This window comes from Ictidomys tridecemlineatus, chromosome 14 (genome assembly GCF_052094955.1).
Source record: "Ictidomys tridecemlineatus isolate mIctTri1 chromosome 14, mIctTri1.hap1, whole genome shotgun sequence".
Classification (NCBI taxonomy): Eukaryota; Metazoa; Chordata; class Mammalia; order Rodentia; family Sciuridae; genus Ictidomys; species Ictidomys tridecemlineatus.
The window spans coordinates 32,197,334-32,220,664 of record NC_135490.1 but is presented as its reverse complement, the minus strand read 5'-3'; the positions used below and the strand labels follow the sequence as shown (position 1 = coordinate 32,220,664).

Sequence of the window (23,331 nt, the reverse complement as noted above, 5' to 3'; positions counted from 1 at the left end):
TCTAAGTCTTAAGAACCGAAAATTCAATCACTTATGAAAATTATCCTGTCCACTGCTAATTAGCCTGTGCAATGTCCTAACATATATATTTTAGAATAGACTGAATGAAGGAGATACAATATTTTAAGAAACCTACAATATGGGGGTAAGTTCCAAATGTTATCTACTTATCAGATAGAGGAGACAATGGCAACCTAAAGATCTCAAAAATGTTAGATGAATGACATTTGAATAAAAAGGTAAAAGGGTATTTAAAAATTCATATTGTTTTATTAATATCATTCCCAACTTGGGGAACATTACAAAAGTTACAAAGATTATTGAGTTTTGTAGTCTAAATGAAGTATGAAGCATTTGTAAAGGAGGTTTTAAAATTGTTACTTATTTTAAATTTAAAATACTATTCTTTTATCATTATTTGAGATAAGAATTAGAACATCATGTCTAAGTTTTTTGTCCATTTTTGTAAAAGATTTGCTCTTTCTCTAGGCACCCCATATTGTTCAGTAGGTAACTCCCCAGGTGTGCGTATTTCATTTTCAATTTCTAATCTCCAAGTCTCCCAATACTCAGAGCAACTATGGTATTTAATAGAGGTATGCTGAATACAGTATGTCTAAGTTTTGTCTGAGCAAACAAAGCATGTCTTTGTGATCATTAATGATCTTGTTTCCCAATGTACTAAAGAATTAGAATAAAAACAAATAGCTGGTCTTTTGTAGCTTAAAGGAATTAGGATTTCCCCTAGGCCAAATTTCCATTTGAATTGCCTGAAAGTACATGAAAATCAATGTAGCTCAATAAACAGTTCTGTGTTTGAGACATTACTAGAAGAAAAATACCACAACATACTCCACCTTTCTTTCATCATTATGATTTTCAGAAACAACTCTCTAACCCCCAACCCAAACACAACAGCTTCTTGTTAAACAATATCCATAATGACACTAGTTTGTATTGATAACAATGAAATGGGAATTTCATTAACTTTTCAAGTAAATTCCTTGGATAGAATTTAAAAAAAATATGTAACATCCAAAACATTGTCTGATTTGTAGTTTGTCTTATTTATCCTTAATAATAAAATGAAAATTCTAATTTATCGAACACTATTTACTAGACTTTACTAAATGTTTAATATTTCATTTAATTACAAAAACCCTATGAGGGTCATAATTTCTCATTTCATATAAGAAGAAATAGGTTAAATGACTTGCCCATTGTCACTCAGTGGTTCAACAGGATTTCAAATCTTAAAGTTTTCAGGTGTTATAAAAATCTCATACAAATATGTAGAAATCAGGCTTTCCTCTGCTCTGAATCATTCGATAACATATAGAACAATAACTTTCAGGCTGTGTCCAGCTCTGAGTTAAATTCTATTTTGAGTATAAGTGATCAGGCAGAATGACTTGGAACTTGTCTAGTCAAAGAGATAACTACAAGATGTTGGACATAGAGAACTTTCAGAAAGGAAAAACTCCCAGATTTATAACATTATAAGGCACAAACTGATAAATACATTAATCGTGCTAATAAATAATGACCACCCATGAACTTATCAAATTAAATCAGAAGGCTACAGATATGTCTGTGTATCAAACCTACATCATAAAAACCAGCCCCATGAGATTATCAATCTTACCAGATGTTACCCTGTAACCTGAAATGCATAAAAGGAGAAACTCTCTGAGACTGGTTTTAGCAGTACACAGTCTTGATATTATCTGGTGAACTCATCACAAGGTTGGTGGGTGATGAACATCCTACTCTGTTCCAGGGCTTTAGCTCAGCTTGATTTCCCTACTTAATGTGGCCCACTTTGAAATTGCCTGCCATCAGGACACTGGCTTAGAATAAGTTCGGTGCGCTAACAGCTCATTGCCCTAAACAAGTTCTAGGCCTGGTTTGTAATCTTATATGACCCCCTTGCAGTGATTCCTTTATATTTGTATGGGCTGTCTACCTTGGCTCTCAGTGTAGCCTCCTAAAATCCTGTGGCCACCTAAACCCTTTCTTATTCTTTCTATCTATTTATCTATCTATCTGTGTGGAGTTTGATGTGTGATGTGGGTGTTAAAGACATTAGTAATTAAGACTAGAATAAAAAAACCTGTGATTGCTGAGCACATGGCTACCAAGTGAGGCATGAGTACTCAGTGAATTGCAACCAATCAAAGATGTATGTGTGAATTTATGTTTTTAATAAATCTACCATTGTGGAAAGACATAAACATGTCTGGTCTATGTTAATGGCATAGCTTACTCATGACTACTATTATCAATAGCCATTCCACATTTGAAAAAATAGTCCAACTAAGGCCAAGAACAGTTACGATACAAGTTATAGTGAGTCACAGAACTGACTTAAAAACATATCTCTTTTAAATTTCAAAGTTCATGTGTTTAAAAAAATCATATTGCCTTTTATGAGAAACAGTACTCAGTATCAAAGAAAAGATGTTCAGTAATTGCTTACTGAGAAAAAAGTGAATTAGTTAACAAATGAAAAGTAACTAAAGCATGCAAGTACAGTATCCTACAAAAGGGACCTCAATTGATCTAAAAAAAGTAAGGATGATTTCTCACCTTAGGAAAAATAAAAAGTTAAATGAAATTGAAAAAAAGGGAACCCATATACTTAAATCTAGTAATGTTCCAAATAAAGCAGAAATTATCAGGCTTGTTCCAGGATTTAAATATGCTTTTCATCCTGAAGTTCTTCATTAAAACTCACCAACATTATATGATATAAGCCTATTTTCTCCATTTCTGTCCCTTGGAGAAATAGAAAATACCAAACAGCCTCCAGAGACAATTTACCTGTGGACAGATGGAGAGCTGAGCCTGCTTTTCCCCTGTAATAATGCTTCATGGTAGATGACAATTAAATGTGTTATTCAGCCCCCTCCTTCTCCTTTAGGTCTCAATCTCATCTATAGCCTCCATGCTCTCAAATATAAGTGCATGACTTTAGGGATAGATCTTTTCAACAAAAACTAAAAAGAATACTGGGGAATGATATTGGCTAAATTATATTGTTATATTGTGTATCAGTGTGAATATGTAAAAAAAAAAAAAACTCCCACCCTTATGTACCAATAAAAAAACGTGGGGAAAAAATTTGAAAGACCCTAAACAAAAAATGGTCCTTGTGGAAGTTAGGAATACTAAAAAATTGGTATGCAGGATTAGTCATTGCCCAGGATACTTAGAATTGCACTCTCCAATACTAATACATAGTGCTGTACTGCTTCTATGTTCAATTAATTCTAGTCATAGGCCAATCCCACAGCTGTTTCCTGCTCTTTTCCTAAGCAAAAAGAAAAGGGAAAGGCAAACCAATTGAGTTGCCTTTATATGGTTATAGATTTTTTAAAAAATATTTTTCAGTTGTAGTTGACACAATACCTTTATTTATTTATTTATTTACCTGTGGTGCTGAGGATCAAACCCAGGGCCTTGCATGTACTAGGTGAGCGCTTTACCACCGAGCCACAACCCCAGCCCTATAGATTTTGATTCTAGTTAAATATATTAACAGTGAATTTACTGAACTAGGTCATGATTAGTATCTCACAGTTCACAGATTTATTTACCTTGCCCTATCCCAGCTCTCACATTAATAAGACTTTCATTTTATATTGAAACACTAGAAGTAATAGCAATATAATATTCTAATTATGTCAACTATTATTTATAAAATATTTAATTACATTTAATACAGTTTTATGTTTCCTCTGGATCCACTAAATGCTCTTTTTTGTTAATTAATTAATTAAATTAAATTAAATTATATATATATATATATATATATATATATATGACAGAAGAATGCATTTTGATTCATTGTACACTGGATCCTCTATATTCTTACATCCCTCCTAGCTCATGAAAAACAAAGGTAGGCCCATGGGTATGATAATCACTTGACCCTTATGGAATGGTCACATACAAAAGAGGATATTACTGGAGTTGAGCATCTATAGCAGTACTATGATGACTGCTAAACCATGTTATTAGGAAGTGCTGGTGCTTATTTGATGTGGTTCATTCATCTAACTTTCCTTTTTTATTTATAAAAGGGTCCAATAATTATAAATGCCTTCAGGGGAAGAAGAGAGAAGCCTATTTTAATCAGAATATTGCTAACAGTAGATTTCCACTTGCTTTCTTTTCCATCCGTGTGCATCACTGGTTAAAGTCTAACCCAAGAAAGAAGCACTTGAATCTGCAGATGAATATGCCTCATTTGCTGAACTCATGGTTCATAACAAGAGAAAAATATGAATACGCTAATAAAAATATCAGGATGGAATCCTTTCAGGTAGAGAGGTATTCAGTGAATATTCTAAATTCATAACCTATTTTACTATCAACATGCCTATGGTTTTATGAAAGCATGAACTGAGTATATGAAGACGGTAAGATGATGAATGAAGAATATTCTTTGCTTTCTATTGGGAACTTTTGTTTGCTTCTAACTGTTTAATTTCTCTTCCATCTCTCTTTCAATTAACCTCCCTGTTTGTATTCAATGAAATGACACATAATACGGAGAAAGAAAAATATCTTGCTGATTTATGAGTATTCTTTTGTAAAGTGGCAGCTTCTTTCAGCCAGATACATAAGTGCTGAAATCGAGAGAAAATGCACAAAGGAGAAAACATACTATAGTTTCATGGTTGCTTCACTAGTGGCTTACAAATAGCCCCTTAGTCTTTACTGTGGACATATAAGCAGGTAGAAAGGAGATAAGGGCAAATTACTTGGACCTCTAAATACCAAATTTGGGAATAATTAATTTTTGTTATATAAAATAATACAGTAATTTATATTAATCCCACATCTTTTAAGAGGTTCACATTCAAGATGTACTTTTTAATTTAGTAATTTAGTTTTTTTATGCAAAACTTTGAATTGAGTGCAGAGGCCCTCTGCCACTAAGCTACACCCCCAGCCCTTTTTATTTTTTATTCTGAGACAGGTCTTGCTAAGTTACCCTGGCTGTCTTTGAACTTGAAATCCTCTTGCCTCCTGAGTTAATGGGATTATAGAGGACTGGACCATCATGCCTGGCTTAAGGTGTTTTTTAAAATTTTCCTATACAATTATTCATATGGAATACAAAAATAACAAAGTTAAGGAAGACAATAGGAAACAAATTATAATAAAAACACCTTTTACTAACAAAACTCTTGTTTGCTACAAAGCAATTAGAAAATCATTCAACAACAGTTCATCCACAGGAAATGATGAACCGTGTCATATTGCCAGGGTCAATTCTATATAATGGCAGAATAATTTGTTGAGTAGCTGTTGGTTTGCAAGTTAAAAGTGACTACTGGATAACTTGCTGATACATTTCTTGGCTTTCAAAGCTATACACATGTTTGTTATACTTTCTAGGATAAATAGTAAGATATATAACTGTTCTCCTTTAACTGGAATCAATTTGTGGTAGGGTCACAATATATGGTAAGAAGCATATTTTTCCTGCCCTGCCTCTGACATATGGGCATTCTGAGATTTGGGGCAAGAAGCAGTTTGGTCACAGGGGTATTGTATTGTCCTTTTTGTGTGTCCATAGAAAGATACACAAATCCTGCCTGTCAACATTTTTCTGCCCTATTTATTCACACGAGCATCATGCTGCTGTTGCCTCTCTCAAAGAGCAGAGGAGGGGAAAGCCCTATCATGGTTGCGGGGACAGGCACTCTGTAAGTGCTGTGAATATGTATACTTGCTGTCAACTCCAATGAAAATTAAACACTTCCCGTTTTTTAATTTTAATTTTATTCTTTTTGGTGAGGGGGTACCGGGGATTGAGCTCAGGGGCATGTGCCCACTCGGCCAAATCCCTATCCCTTTTTAAAATTTTATTTAGAGACAGAGTCTCACTGAGTTGCTTATCCTTGCTTTTACTGAAGCTGGCTTTGAACTCTTCCTGTTTCAGCCTCTCTAGCCACTGGGATTACAGGCATGCACCACTGCACCCAGCATAATTCACCAGTTTTAAGTAGTTAGATCACATTCAGCATGTGAGACACTAAGGATGTTTTACATAGTTAACACAGCAGCTCTCATCTCTAGGAACCTGCAGGTCTGGTCCTTGTTTGGTTATCTGGAAATCTGGATGTCCCCTACATTGATAAAGTTAGGAATACCTGGAACTCTAAGCACTTTTCTTTTGGGAGCCTAGAATTCTGGTGGCTGTGATGGAGGGAAGGTATCTCCTTGGCCAGAAAACCTTGGACTTGGGCCTTCCTTGGCAGAAATATGGCACATGTGTGTTGTTGTGTTTCATTCTGGAAAAAGGCATGTGTTCTCCATGACCACCCCTCACCCTTGATCTGTGGGAGAGAAAACACAGGAAGTCTGTGCATGGTTTTCTCCCGACCCTGCCTGATGGGTCTTTCTTCCTTTTTGATCTCTAATAAATCAGTCATGAGTCTAACTACCTCTGTGTCCTGAAGTCCCAATAGACCACCAAATGTGGGGAAGCGGGTATGTGATGCTTAGAAAAGTCACCCAGGGTGCCTTTCTAACTAAAGTTAGAAAGCAACTTACAGAAAGCTTATAAAAATATAATTATGATAATGTTATCAGATGCATGCGATTTCAATTTTCCCATGACAAAATTTCTTGCTACTCAATTCCTAAAAGCAAAAAAGTGAAGCACATAATACTTACAAATACACTGGAAGAAGAAGTCACTTAAGACACCGATATTCCCTCAATGGCATGAATCAAATTCTTACCCCAAGGACATAAAACGATGTGGAAAAACAATGTACCTTAAATTATGGAAATTTCCAGGACTGTGTGATTTATAATTAATGCTATATAACTTCACTGAAGGGAGGTAGACATTTATTACTTGTGTTGTTTTTTTAACTGAACATTTTAATTCAGTAACTTGAATGATAAAAGCAATGACATTGAATATCTTGAAACTATGGCACTTCTTTAGTTTCTATGGCATTATATATGTTCTAGATACTTTTGTTTCTATGTTCAATGCCATTCATGTACAAGAAAACTCATTTTTAACAAAAAAGTTTGGTCTTAAATATGTATTTGATTGTTTTATATAACCTTTCTGAATGGAGTGATATTTGAAAAAGTGTTAACCATATAAATTTAAGAACTGCCAGACTTGTGCATTATTCTATTCTAGTTCTAATGATACTACAAAAAAAAAGGGACATAAAAAGTCAAACATCTTTTGCAGAGATTCAACATATCAATTAATCAGTCTAAGATACATGATTCTGAATCATAGGGGTCAATGATGCCCTATACTTGAAAAAATTAAACATATTTTATAATAAAATAAGCATTTTAAATAAAATTAAGAGATGCAATGGTACTATGGGACACTAAGAAGCAACAGTCAACAAAAGTTTGTTTATAAATAAGAAATTACATTTTCTCTATGTGGGTCCATTTTTGTGACCATCATAAAAAAACAGTGAAAAAAATTCTTATATCTTTTACTTAATGACAGTTACCCTAAAAAGAGGTGAACTGCCATTGTGAAGTGACAACCATAATAAACAAGACAGTTCCTTTTTAAAGAAAAGTAGTAAAAACTAATTTGAAGAAATACACTTTTCCAAGTTGAAAAATAACCAACAGCTTTCTTTTGTAATAGATGGAGGACAGATTTGGAAGTACAATTCAGGGCCAGGGGACAGCTCAGTAGTACAGTGCTTGGCTAGCCTGCATGAGGCCCTGGCTTTGATCCCCAGCTCCACAGGAAAAAAATAAATTAATTAAATAAATAAGTAAACAAATAAATAACAGTTGGCCTACCGATAGTGCAGTGCTCTCCGTTCCATCCCTGGCTGCATTCACACTTGCCATCCTTGCAGGTCCCATGTTCTGCACAGCGGGGGTGGCAAGCCCTTTGATTACATGCTGGGCCTGTCCAGCCTTCCTCACAGCGACAGGTCCCCCCCATGCAAACACCATGTGAGCCACAGTCCACGGAACATATTTCTATATTGCAAAACAAGGAAACAGGGCAGGAGAGAAGAGTAGCAGAAGGTAAGAAGGGGAATTAATAAGAGAGTTTTTTCTTAAACTTGCTATAGTGAAAAACAAAATCACTGAAAATATTAAGTCTTTGTATGTCAAGTTAATTTTAGCACCGACTATTACCAATTATGAATGGTAGAATTTTAATTCTTTATCCATCATTTACTTTTATATGTGGCTGTAATGTTACATAAAATACATATGACAAATTTGTTATGAATAATTGCTTTTTATAAAAAGATTTTATATATATAATATATATACAGAGAGAATAGTCATATTTTATATAAATATCAGAGTATATTTTGACACGAAAACTCACACACGCACCAAATTTATGAAATATTTTAGTATCTAAGCATCTCAGGTATCTAACAGTACCTGAGTTGCACACATTTAGTAAGAATTGAAAAGGGGCTATTTCTAATGCTGCCGTTTAAATGTTATGAACATTCAGAAACTTTCATTAAGAAGAATGTTGTTTTGCTTACATTACATTAACTTGCCTCAGAAATGTAGACATGCTGGTTAAAGAAAAGAAATTGTTGTTTGTCCTGTTTGATAAATTTGTACTGCCAACAGATACAAATTGCTTAACCCACATGGTGGAAAACCAGCTTAATAAATACAGCTATTGACTCTGAACTTTGAAAAACAAGGTTTTCCAGCTACTGGAATTATTGAAAGGAGCATAAGTGACCAAATGACTTCAAAAACTATAAGGCAAGGTGGAGTCTTTAAAAAGAATTCAGATGTCTGAAGTATTTTTTCCCCCTTAAACCTTTCTTAGAAGTTTATATAATTAGATCCATTTGAGAGGGAAGGAAAAAGAACTCTGAAGGGTATTTTTCTTTTTATTCTTTATATATTTAGTTGAATAAAGTTAAAAGGCTGTAGGAGTTGTTTGGTTTTGGCTTTCTTGCAAAAATAAAAATCCCTTTTAATAAAAATCTGAAATCATTTTGAATAAACAGGAAATAGACTATAGCCTTTTTTCTTTAAATTAAAAAACAGTAACTGTTAATGTAGCCACATGTTCCTATTTTACCCATTTGTTCTTCAAATAACATTTCTTGGACCACTATAATTCTCTATTTCACAGGTTAACTTCATCCAACATTCAGGCACTGTGAGAGCTGTAACTTTTCTTATAAACAACACCAGGACTATTAGCTGGGAGGGAGTAGTGTGCAGGTTTGTATGTGTGTGTGCATGTGTGCTCGCACGTGCCACATTTTCTATCTCCTTTGAATTAAATTTTTGATTAAGAGATCCAAGATGGTTTGATTAACTTCAGAGCAACATAACACCAACTCAGCTCCGGAAGACAGAGGTTTCTTTCTGAGGTACCCTTTTTATTCAATCTAATCAATTTTTCATTAGGGCGAAGGTGTTTATCAGTGTTTAGCACACTAGCTTTGAGCAAGGTGCGTCAATCTTTGTAATGAACTTATTAATTAGAGTTAATTTAATTGAAGTGGAATTGAAGGGCTAATTAATGGACAAACTGCAGATGAAGATAGAGGAAAGCTCTGTTGCTTTCAAACTTTCTGATGGAAATAATTCATTTCTTCTCTTTTAGCACTTAACCAAATGTTTCTTCAGGTATAAAATCTACTCTCTTATTGAATTTAGATATCCGAAGGTCATTTCCACATCAACAAAAGAGGTAGCTAGTCAAGTGTTTTCTTTTAGGATTGATTTAGTTAGAAATCAGAATTATACTGCTAGTAAACTTTAAGCTACACATATAAATTAACAATGTTATTATAAGCTTTAAATGAAAAATGTGCAACAGTAAGATATATTTGAGACACATGAGACTAGATATTTTCACAAGGTGAATATAAGCATATTTAAATCTTTGCTATTAATTCTAAGTAAGCTGTTTCACTTTTTGCAGCTAATAGCAAAGTTTAATAAAGATTTTTTTCTGTACTTAATTGCTTTCTTCAAAAGAAGAGTACTGAGTTCATTATTCAACTTTATATTGAGAGTTTAATACATATCATTTCTGTTTTGCATTGGGGATATAAAGATGAAGAGAACAAAAATCTCCACTTACTATGATTAAGTAGGTAAGGTTTTGTATACAGGTAAAATTAGATTTTCCACTAATAAAATAATTATAACAGCATGGATAAAATTAAATCTAAATATGTAAAATAATGTGTGATTTTTGGCAGCCATTTAAATCTTTTAATTAACATCTATACATTTTTTCTATTCATAGAAAGATGATTTTTATGAAGACTGAATTACCTTTTGAGCTGTACAGTATCAATTACAAACTACCCCTTATACAATAATGTATGTAATTGATTATAATGCCATTACATGAAACAAAAAAGGGGTTATTATGCTTGTTGCTTTCCTACTTAATAACAGCAAGAAGAAAATCTGAATGATGTTATTTCAAGCAAGTATTACTTGGTAGTTAGTGTTATTATGCCTATTTCAGTGGTGGAGGGATAAGAGACCTGAACTAAGTAGTTTTACTACTCAAGTAATTATCTCTATAAAATTTAATTGGATTTTTTTTTTGTAGAATGTATTTCTTAGTATAGATGCTTGAAATATAAATAAAAGCTCAACAGAAATACCTGAGTGCTTTTTTGATTCTTGTAATTATAATATACATTTTTAAGAGGACAAAAAAATGTTAACATGTTGCTTAAAATATTGTCACACACCCTAAAACTCTTAAGGGGGACATCCATGCCTTTCTATAACTCAGACCCCAATTTTTGTTTCTATTTCTATTTATCTACACATGTAATTTGTTGTAATAGTGTTAAATTTTCTAACCTAAGTTTCTGGTTCCTCAAGCTACGAGAACCAATTAATATTTGTATGACGTATATTATTTCTAATGTACATATTATAAATCATGTCTATTTCCAGAGGCATATGTCCAAAATGAGGGAAAAAGAAGAAAATAGGAAGAAGGGAGGGAGGAAAAGAGAAATGAGACTGGCAGGGAGAAAGGAAGGGAGAAAGGAAAAAATTGTTTCATTAACTAATGTATAAGTTGAACAAAAACTTTTCATCCAGATCACAAATTAGCCTATGGAAAATTTCCTTTAGTTTGAATTTCCAGGATTCAGTTTGAAGTACACAGTAAGAGATATATCTGTTATGCTGATATTGAATCATAGGATAGCAGAGATGTCACACGAGTTTCTCAAAATGGCAGCAAAGTACAATTGTTCAGTATACTAACTCCCCTTCCCCTGCTAAAAGTGTGTGAATGAGCCACCTGGCTATATTTGGTTTTATACCATTAGGTCATACTAACAGATGAAATAATTTGCATTTCATGAATTTCACATTTACAGAACCAAATCTAATAAATACTTTTATGTGGAACTCCTCTAAATTGATGAGCAATTAAGTAAGACAAACTACAATTAACTTTTAAAACACTACTACCATTTAGTACTGTTACCACTACTACTAGTTCTATCAATGATTAGCACTTTTGGAGTATTTACAATGGGTCAGGCACTATTCTAAGTGCTATTCACATATTAACTCATTTAATCTTTACCCAAATTACATTAAGTAGTCCTATAATTACCCCCATGTAACAGATAAAGAAACTGAGGTACAGAGAAGTTAAATACCTTGCCCAACATATAGCTAGCGAATGGTCTGTCCAAAAGCTGACCACAGACTGTTCAGTGTCCTTGTTCCTCACCACTTTAGAGAAGAGTGCAAGGAGTCGGGCAGGCTGAGGAGCACAGGCCCCTCGCTGAGTCTAAACTTTAGACAGAATGCTTTCACTTACTCAACACTGCTGGTAAAATCTGTCCTTTTCCTTTCTTCTTACTCTTCTTTCATTTACTTGCATTCCTTCTTCTCTTATTCATTCTTTATCTTTTTTCTCATATTATCTGTTTTTGCTTAGATAGTGTGAGTCTCTTAAGTAGAATTCACCATCTCCTCTTCTTCTCTTAATCTTCCCATTGACTCCCTCTTGTCCTACCTCTTCAATTGTCCTCAACCTTTCCCAATTTTCCTGCCTCATTCAGATATTGACATTAACCTCAATTTCCCTTGATTCAAACTCATAGCTCTTCTCGCTAAACTTCTATATTTTGTTTTTCTTCAGCAAGACTTGCCTATTTTTCCCTCCAATTGTTGTTCATATTTAGACTTAGCATTCCCACTGACTCCAAGCCAATTCTTGCTTCCATCATCTTGCACTTCTAGGAAAGTCTTCTAATTTGTCTTCCAAACATCAAAGTTTCACTACACACCCTCTCAGACCTGTGATAGGTCTTCTAAAACACTCTCATTGCATGTGTTAGCACATCATTATTGTTAGTGGATTTTCTATTGTCTAAAATATTTCTAGACTCCACTCCCATAATGGGCTTGACCAAATTTTTATCCCCAAATATTCTTTATTTTCACTCTCTGGTGTATACAATATTTCACACAGTTGTTTATTTGCTAAAAGCAATAGTAGTAGTGATGGTGGTGGAAGCTATATTTAAAAGTTACTATTAAAACACTGTCTTATTTAATATTTATTTATTGTATAAGTACTTTATATACATGAATTCAAGCAATTTCCACAGTATCTCTGTGAAGAATGTGGTATGATTTTACAGATGAATAAACTGAGCTGTACAGTAGTTTGTTAAAGGTTACATAACCATTAAGGAGTAAAACTGCGTATGAACCATACACCTGACTTCACAGTCCAGGCTCTCAAGTAGTTTCTAATACTGATCCCTTAGTCAAAAAACTGTCTTCCCTCTGTACCCAGGACAGCTATGTTTATGTGTTAATAAAAGTCTCCCAGAAAACTTTCAGCATTTGTCAAGGTAGGATCCCTCCTCTGAATGTTCTCTGAACTGAGCACGTTATTCTACCTAACCCTCAATATAATATTAAACTGGAATGTGTTGGTTTCTAATTATTTCATGAGTGTTCATCTTATCTCCCTAATTAAACTATAATCTTCTAGGCTAGAAAGGCATCTCCTCAAACTGTCTGACTAATGAGCGGGAATGTCATGGAATTAGTTCATGAGTATGCAACCAACATTAAAAAAATAACAGATTAGATTTGAGAAATGTATCATCAGTGTGCATCACTTTGTAAAATGTCTGTTTCAGTTCCATTAGGATGTATGTGAACATGTGCATGTGTGCATACACTAGGTCATAGAGTAATGATTATAGGTCATGGTCAAATATCTGAAAGCCATTGTTCCAGAGGGCAAGGATGATAAATTGTTCTTTCATTCTTAGAGAGCCTACTGTGATGTCATGCACATAGTAGGTAGTCAATAACAACTTAGCTGACTGAACAAAATTATTACCTGCCCTCTCTATTATGATCTTATTATTATAATTAAAAATTTGTGGTGAAGCATTATACATAATATGTACATATGTATACTCTTTATTGTGATCATATTTAACCTTATGTATCAAATAATCTTTTTTAATTGAGACTTCTCCATTCATGAAATAATTTGCTTAAACCCCAAGGTGTACACAGGTCTACAGGGAAGCCTAGCTTCGATTAGTAGATCCATAAAGTTAAGAGTTAAGAAGACAGGGCATCTTATGCAGATTCTTCCCAATAATACTGAAGGGGAAATTGTAATAACAAATAGGTTAAGCCTGTTTCCTTCCTCCTTGTATGACAACCACATTTCATTGCTTTTAACATTTATATCTATAAATAATGACTCTGATATACTTTCGGTTAAATTTAATTGTGTATTTAAAAATTAAAACATCCTAATCTTTAGTTAAACCACAGTAAGCACTCAATTGCCCTGCATTTATTAACCTCACCGTTTGAACAGTCTGGGCCAGTCCAATTAGGGTCACAAGTACAGGAGCCACTTTCTTGAAGATAAGTTCCATGGCCAGAGCATTGATCTGGACACATGGTCTTCAGTATTTCACAATTGTTTCCGCCCCAGCCTGGATTGCAGTGACATTCCCCATGGATACACACACCATGATTAGAACATCCAGGGTCTAAACAGTCAGCTAGTGTAAAAAAAGAAAAGAATAATTCCATTAAATCTTGAAGGTATTATAGTGCATATAGAACAAAGAACTAAATTATAATCTAATTTATGAATATTATGGATAATCAAATATCTATCTACCATTTTTAAGAACTTGTTTCTGAAAATGCAAAGAGTTATAATACAATAAAGCATTAAGCACCAGCCCAATGCCATTTAGGTAACTGAGACTCTTGCAAGGATTTGTAATTTTCATGAATTACACAAATATGCTCTTGAGGTTTCAGACTATTGCTCTCAGTTCTGCCTAATCAGAGTAATAAGTATTGCCTTTTCTATAACAAAATCTGTATCAGCTGACCTAATCTACAACCACTGAGCACTGACAACTGTGTGAGATCCTCAAATTGTTTGAGAAATAAATGAGTTGCATACTCTTGATCCTTCTTAATTCACTTTAATGTGCTTTAGATGATGAGATTTAATTTAGCAATTTGACTCAATAAAACTTTACACTTGTAGGGTCAATGGCCTGAAAATTTAATTCCAGAGACTTAATTGCATTACTTTGTGAGTGTAGATCAATAAAATCAATTTGATTGAAGAACGGAAATGGGGCTTTTTTGCTTTCTGAAAAAACAATTTAGCTGCACTTTACAGTATAGCATCTTGACTCATCATTACATACAGTTATGAGAAAAAATCCATGATATTGTACTTTTTCATTAGTATATTGTGTTAAATTTTTCTTTTTTCTTTCTTTCTTTTTACCCCTAGAGATGTCAAAATGTTAGCTGCTGGCATCAGTGTTAAAAATTGTAGAAAGAAAAAAAAAAGTATTCAACAGGCCATTGTTGGTTTCAAGGCATAAATGTTCGGTTACTTTCTCAGAGTCAAAAAAAGAAATTATTCATGCTACTGAAAAAGAGCAAAAGGGCTCTTGGGTGTTTATTCTTTTTATTGTTAAAATGTTAATAAAACAATGCATTAATAAATATGGAAATCAAAATTACTTTAATAATAAGAAAGCATAAAAAAGAAAGATTTCATCTGCCAAACTAGAGATTACAGATATAATCTGTTGCTTTATGAAGACAACAATAGGTTTCTGTAAATATTGACATGTTTACCTTCTTCGCAATTTTCTCCTTTGTATCCTGAGTTGCAAGCACAAGAGCCCATGATACAAATCCCACGACCCCCACACTGCGGGTCAATACACTGGGTAGTCGGCACGTCACACTCGGTGCCCTTCCAGCCACTGAAACAGAGGCAGCGGCCCTTGGAATACTGCCCATTGCCACTACATAACACTGGACAGGCTGCTGTGAAATAGAACACGACAGAAGAATTAACAGCCACATTTTCCATCGAGCTTCTGAAAGAAAAGACACATCGTTGGAACAAGTAATGGGCCAGTTTTTCCCCCTTGCTTTCTTGCCTTGGTTCTTTTCTGAATTACGTGTGTTTCTACAGCTTATTTATATTGGCTTAAGAAAAGAATCCGACTTGCATACCTCTAGAACAATCGGGACCCAGAAATCCTGGAAAACAATGGCAAGTTCCAGAAACACACTCTCCATTTCCATGGCAATTTCGGGGGCATTCCACCACAGACTCTGGACAGAAGAGAAAGAAGGAACACTTGTTGCCTCTCACAAAAGAAACTGGCACTTTGATCACGTTAGCTAGGTGTTGAAGAAGTACAGATGGCTCACTCCATAACCACTGAGTGGATTCATTTATACAAGATTATTCGGATGGTAAAGCGCCATTTCCTATGCAGTGTTTTTAAAGAGTTTTCACGATGTACTCTCCTCCCTCAATATAATTTCAAATAATATTTTCTTCCAGAGCTTCAGGGTTTGTCACATAGTCACAAATGAATGATTTAAAAATATCTCACATTTTACCAGAGCTTTAACATCCCAGGAATCACTTGAAATCGGTACAGATAATACAGTTTTTATTCAACATAGTGTTTAGGCTGAAGCCTGGAAAAAGATGCTTTGAAGTGTTCTTACCTATAACAATGGTATTAAAAGACACCTGCTCTGCATTTTTCCCATCATTATAAAAAGCCAGATGCCAGATTCCAGAATCCAAGTACTGAATAAAGCCGGCCTCATGCAGGCTGACGGATCTTGCCTGCCGCCCTGCTCTTTCAGATTCTACCAGGTTCCGCTGCTCTCTTGCAATCAACCTGCTGCCATCCAGGAGCTCCACAAAATCATACTGGGGACCAGGACAAGGAAAACTGTGTTAGTAGTTAGAAACACTATAGTTAGGCTGCTTCTCTCTTTTGTTCTTCTATTTTGCAAATAAATAGGATATTAGAAAAAAGTTCCTGACTGCCAGATCCACATGGTAGATATCTTCTACACATAGTATTTACAGAGATGATGAAAGCTACTTACTGCACACACGCCATTGTTGTATTTAAACCTAACAGATCTTTTTTGTTTTCCTCATTGAGTAATATGGTTTCCAAATTTATTCAGTTCTCTAAATTCTGCTAAAAATTTCAATGAGTTTAGGCATTTTGGGGGATATAAACATAAAATCTACATGAACTTACATTCCAAACCCAGTAGACTTATTTTATTTAGACCATTAGATAATCTCTAAAGGTCTTCTCCTTCTATCTAATACTCAAATAGTTAAAACTACTTTGGAACATTTACTTAGTACTGGGATTATTTTAAATCCTTATGGAAACCCTTTTGTGAAGGCATTAATAGTTTTTCATTAAAGAAGAAGAAAATGGATTTTTGAGGAGCCATAGCAGAGTCAGACGTGGGCAGTAGCTGGGCACAATGGCATACACCTGTAATCTCAGTTACTCAAAAGTCTAAGGCAGGAGGATTGCGAATTTGAGGCTAGCTTCAGCAAGCTAAAAAAACTCTATCCCAAAATAAAACAAAAAGGGTTGTGGACATAGCTCAGTGGTACAGTGATTACATAGCATATGGGAGGCTCTGGGTTTAATCCCTAACACTGAAGGGGGTTAGGAGAGGAAAGGGAATATCTGGGCAGAGGTGGGGTGGGTCTATGAACTCAGGTGCATTTTGCTCCACTGCTTGGTCTTCCCCCCACACCACTCTACCTCTTTTCTGTGACCCTGGCATAGCTGTCCAAAGCAACCAGGGGTTTTTACTTAGGCATAGTCTGATAAAAACACAGACCAACAAGGTACCTTTACATCTTTGATCAAAAGTCTAAAATCTTCAACAACAGGGACATTTAAAGAGGTGGCAATAATAATCCATGTGCCCAAATATTACTAGAAAATCAGACATCATTAAACCTAATTTGGTAAGATCAATCACAAACCTTGGTGGTTCTTAGAAGAACTAGAGATTTAAACTATTAGAATATGACTGGTAAGAATGGAGTAATAACACTTTGTTACCTGAGATAATACAGTGACTTTGGAAGACAATGAAAAAACTTTCCAACATACTTTCAATAAACTTTTTAGATCATAAATTTCTTAAAGGTAGAGTGATTCAGTTTCTTTAGACTATTACCTGGTTTAATTTTGTTTCTGAGATATATTTATAGTGAAAAGCACACACACATAATTTGTCTATCTATATCTAGCTCATGATTATGGTACTGTGTGAGTCCTTAAAATTCTTTCTGATAGACTCCTTAAGTGGAATTTCATCAGAGTTCTATAGTAAAAGATTATTATAATCTAATCAAACTGGAATAAAATTAATTGTTGGCATTTCTGGGAATCATAATTGAGGTAGATTACCAGTGTACAGATTACTGATATCTACTGTTATAGTTAGAGGACTTTAAACATCTAATTTAGTTTCTGCCTATTAAAATCTTTATTTAAATTTAAAAGCATTTTTTTTGTTCTTCAGTAGTAAAACACATTACAACATAATTCAGTCATGAGAAACATATACAAAGGGTGAATAACTTGCTTAATATTTTTTTTTTCCATTTACTTCCTACAGGATAAAAACAGTGACTGGTGTGGCTACTTGTAAAAATTTTGCTAGAATTTGTTTCAAAATGATGAGGGGAAAATCAATTCTTAAAGGTTCTTAAAGGTGTCTCCATTTCAAATAAGTCATTCATTTCCTCATCAGATTTGAATATTTACATTAGTATAGTAAAGCCACAGAAAAGTTTCTTTCTATGGCCCAATGTACCTCAACTCTTTTCTCCCTTAAATGCTAAAGACAGTAACTGAAAAAAGTAAAAGGGTAGAAAATTTGAGTTTTAACTGGCCCATAATCATAATCATCAGCATTTTCATGGAAATCACCATTTGCATCACACCATGAACACTAAGAGAAGAGTGGGGGTAGGGCATGATGGGGGCAGTAGGAAGTAGCCGATGGTGTTTAGATAACTGTTGTGTTGTAGGCTGTTCTGTTATGGGGGCAATTCACACATGACTTCAGGAGGATTATTCAAATACATACGAAAAAGTTCTCCTCTTTACACCAAAACCATCTCTACCACAAATAACCAAATTAAATGGCATGAAAATATTCAATAATCTTTCTTCTCAGGGTATAAAGTTACCACATATGGGAAAACTTCAGTTTTCTTTGCAGTACTGGACGTGGATATTTTTGTGGTGGGTTAGGGGAAGGAGTCTTAAGATGTCATGCAATTTTTAGAATGAAACACTTTGGGCTAACTCTTCAGCCTTATTACTTGGAGAAAACCACCATGAGACAATAATGAAGATTTCATGTAAGACTGGAACTGTCTCAGTGTGAAAGCTCTCTTTCAGGGTAATTTTCTTATGATGTAAAATTAGTAAATATACATGCTTTTAAAATCTTTCTCATTTAAAGTTGCTTTAAACTACAACGTATTGACAAAGTCCTTTGACAGATCAGTAAAAGAGAATTTTACCTATGTTTGTTGTATTTATGTTGATTTTCTAACAGACCATAAAACATGCAAATAGATGTTTTTCAGGTATCTTAGCCATTCCTTTCTGAAAAGATCAGACTACCTGTATGATTGATTGATTGGTAAATAAATGGGGATTAAACTCAGGGAAACTCAACCAGCGAGCAATTTCTCCAGTCCTATTTTGTATTTTATGTAGAGACAGGATCTCATTGAGCTGCTTAGTACCTTGCCATTGCTGAGGCTGGCTTTGAACTTGAAATCCCCTTGCCTCAGTCTCCATAGCTGCTGAGATTATAGGTGTGTGCCATTGTGTCTGGCTTACCTATATGTTTAATTCAATTCTGTTATTACAGTGATAAGAACTCAGAATCCATGAATACTCAAATATGTCCTTAAATAAACTTTTTGTAGTGGCATAGTCTTTTATTTCATTGAATTGTAGAGAAGGAAGAGATTTTAGAGATCATGTGATCTAAACATCTCCTTTTACCAATAGATAATGAAGCTTAGAGAAGTTAGTTGTGCAAGATTACAAAGCCAAAAAGTGGCCAGGGTGTGCTTAGAATTCAGGTTCCTATCCCTTACTTTAAAACAATCTTCATTGCAAATGTACTAACAAGCCATAGCACGTGCAACTGTGAAGCATGAATTGCTTCCTTAGGTTTTTGACTGTCCAGGAGGATGAATTGGCCATCAGAGAGAAGAAAGTCAATTGATTCCTTGGCAACAATCAAATGGACAGTTTTACAAAGGGTCATAAAGGCTTTCGAAACTCAAGTGATTATTCTGAATGGCTGGCCAATTTTAATTATTTCAGGTTGATTTATTTAATGTTCCCCAGAAACAGAGAAATGTTCAATTTGGGCTGCTTTATAGCATATTTCATGTTTAAACACTGAACTCTGAAACAGTTGTTTGCTCTGCTGATCTGAATAAACTTGAGGAAGGAACTCTAATAACTGCGAAGCTTAAGAAAATGCAAGAACCTACTTAGACACATATATTGTGGTAGAAAAGTAGATATCATGTGCATTGTATTTAAATTACAGAAGAATTATAAGAAAACTTGAAACTGTATTATTTAAATCCTGATCTTATAGATTATCATGATTTGGATCTGAAATGTCCCCCCAAAGACCATGGGCTACAGCTTGGTCTCCAGCTGGTCGTACTATTGGGAAACAGGGGAACTTTAGAAGGGGGTGTGGTTGGAGGAAGTAGGTCACTGGGGTCATGTCCTTTAAGGGTATATCTTGCCCATGCTGCCTTTGCACACATTCTCTCTCTCTGCTTCTCAGCCATCATGATATATGCACTTTTGTTCTACCACACGCTCCTGCCATGATGCTTTGCCCTTGGCAATGGGACCAAGTGACTATGAACTGAAACCTCTGAACCCGTGATCCAAAATTAATCTTTTCTCCTTAAATTGCTTTTCTCGGGTATTTTGTCATAGTGACAGAAAGTTAGCAAGTTAAACTTGTAAAATGTTAGCCATAGCCCCTTTAAATAAGTCTTTCTAGTATATAACACAATAAATAATTTTTTAACTTAAGTTATTTTTCTGGATATATGAGTTGTATGCTCACTGTTGTGCTTAGCTTAGAGGTATGTTTCTTGAAATAGAGAAAGATAATTTAAATTTATATGTGGTTTCAGTGGAAAAATATTTTTTCATATTTCCCTGGACTATTGCTATGAATGCAATCTATCTGCTATAACTAAAATTCTAGAGGCACACATCCATTTAGGAAAATCTGCTTATTACATCCCAGTCAGTGTCACCTATAACATGAACTGAAATCAAATCTAAAATTGAAAATTGGACACAAGTACATTGTAAGAGGTATTTGATGTACAAGGATCCAAGGCATTTACTTTAATAATATAGATAGGAAAAATGAATACTCTACAGCATGATATTCAAAAATTTCACAGCCATAAACTTTACATATGTATATGAACCTGATCCATGATGACATTAGAGAAAGCATGCTGGAATTTTCTTACTCATGTTTCTTTGAAGATGTGATTTCTTTACTAGTGTCTGATCAGTTTCTCTTCATAATTTATGTTCCTAGGTTATAGAAAAAAGCATTTCTCATAAAATTACATAACATAAAATATACATGAAAATTCTCAGTTGTGTGTGTGTGAGTATTGCTGAGGATGAAACCAGGGTCTTGTACATGCTAGGCAGGTGCTCTATCACTGAGCTACATTCCTAGCCCTTTTCATTTTTACTTTATTTTGAGACAAATACTTTGTCTCAACCTCCCAAGAAGATGGGACTTATACTTGGTTTTCTATAAAAGCTCTTTTGCCTATTAATCTTGATGTTCATTCTTTTAGAAGAATAGTGGCTTGAATTTGATAAAGTTCATGCCATTATGTTTATATTCCCATAATTTCTTCACTAAGAGTAAACCTGACATAAGTTTTTAAACAATATATTTTCAACAGAATGAATATATATTTATGGTGAATATGTTATGTATCTACTACATAAAAGTATATAATCATATGAAATTATCACAGAATTTCAGAAAATCTGTCCTGCTTTACTAGGTATACAGGTGATGCTCAATGTTTATTAAGTAACACACAAATTTTAGCAAATTTTAAATCAATTAGTGATGATCAAAGCAATTCAGGAAGAAAATTGTGTTCTTCCTACTACTGAAAGGAAAACCTCAAACCAAATATATAAGCTACATTCTAATTTCTTTCCATAGTAAAAGATCCATTCAAAAGTGTTTGGTTAACCAAACAGCTGAACTTAAGAAACAGAATAACTTTTTGTTTCTTGGTACTGGGGATTGAACCCAGGGGTGCTTTAATAGTGAGCTACATCCCCAGCTCTTTAAAAATATTTTTTATTTTGAAACAGGGTCTCTATGTTAACAAGCGGGGGCCTCACACTTGTGATTCTCCTGCTTGGCCACCTAAGTAACTGGAATTACAGATGTGCCACCGGGCCTGGCAGGAATCAGAGCAGCTTGTAAAAATGCAAACTAACACTTTCCATTTTCTTCACAACAAAGCTTGCTCTTACCTGAGTATGGGATGGTGGTAAGCCTTTTCTGCCATATACTCCAATCAATGCATCCTTCTGAAGAGAGATATTGAACTTCAGAAACTGTGGCTGATCAATAAAGAGCTGTGATCTCCAGAAGATCCCAGGAGGAACCTCTTGAACTGCTCTTCGGCCAATATCAAGTTCTCCAGAATCTATGGTGTTATTTTCTTGTGTAAATCCACCTAATTTTCCTGAATGTGAAAGATCCATGGATGAAGAATAGAAAATGAAAATAAAACAGGTTTCTTTTCCAAAAGCAATTTTCACAAAATGCTCATGCATTTCATCTTCTGATAATAAAATGTGCTCACATAATTTTCACTTTAAAAGCTTTTTTGTCAGATATTGTTGTTTTACTAATTCTGATTTAACACATTCTTTAAGATATTTAAGTCAAAATCCTTTGACTTCCCCCCAGGTATGCCTATTATGGAAGCTGTTTTCACACCTACAGTCTTTCTTGATCATTTGAAACACAATTATTTTACAAATTATATGTCTTGTTATTTCTTGGAAGAGATTAATCTGGTACTTCTTAGCTATTCTAACCATACTATAACACTGCAAAGTATAAATTAAGCAGAATGAATTATGGAGATTTCCAAACGGGTCAAAACCAATCCATGGCCCTGACTCATGTGGTCCTCTCTAATGTATATACTAGATGAATGAAAAATCAGATATATAAAAGAATGTAGAGAAGGAGCAAAGGGGACACTGTGAGGGACAGAGTGACATGTTGAAATTCTCATTTTTAATGTAGGCTGTCACAACTTTTCCTCTTTTCTTTTGACTCTCATTTCACATTCAACTTTCTGCCTTAGTGGGCTTATGACATCATCCCTCCCACTAACCTTCAGTCTGCAGGAACAAAAACTCTCTGCTCTCTGGGTCTCTGCCATCTCTTACACACTATCTCTCTTCCTGCATGGCCTCATTCTTGGAAAACAGACTCAAGATTCCACTTTTTTTGGTATGGCATTCTCCTTTCACCTCTTGGATGAGAGGTCCTTTCTCAATTATTCTATGGAGGTTAGCAGTGAAAGAATATTGACCATTTACCAGTAAATGGAAACACAGAGCTTAATTGGTTCTTATGTAGAAAGGGTCCATGAAAACTGAGAAACAGAATGAAATTGGGCAAATTATCCTCTATCAAATTCATACCTCTTAAAATGATAACAAAATTGACTTACCAATTTTATTCTTATTTTAAAAAATATTAAACAGAATATAGCCTCTAGAGAAGTCAATAATTCAAAATTTGAGGACTTAATTTCAAATGAGAATTATAAATTATCTTGTCTTAATGACA

General features: G+C 34.4%; 1 protein-coding gene across 17 annotated transcripts in view; it reads right to left on the bottom strand.

Moving 5' to 3' along the window:
• Positions 1-23,331, bottom strand: part of Tenm3 (teneurin transmembrane protein 3) — a 2,430,710-nt gene that overhangs the window by 105,109 nt on the left and 2,302,270 nt on the right. For 16 of the 17 annotated variants that reach the window (XM_078031002.1, XM_078031009.1, XM_078031006.1 and 13 more), the window contains 6 exons: positions 21,993-22,207; positions 16,069-16,279; positions 15,562-15,663; positions 15,175-15,369; positions 13,863-14,063; positions 7,819-8,004 (listed from right to left, as the gene is read on the bottom strand). In XM_078031002.1, coding sequence (XP_077887128.1) covers positions 7,819-8,004; positions 13,863-14,063; positions 15,175-15,369; positions 15,562-15,663; positions 16,069-16,279; positions 21,993-22,207 — 1,110 coding nt within the window. The remainder of the gene's footprint in view (positions 1-7,818; positions 8,005-13,862; positions 14,064-15,174; positions 15,370-15,561; positions 15,664-16,068; positions 16,280-21,992; positions 22,208-23,331) is intronic. The other variant, XM_078031007.1, reaches the window with a different exon arrangement.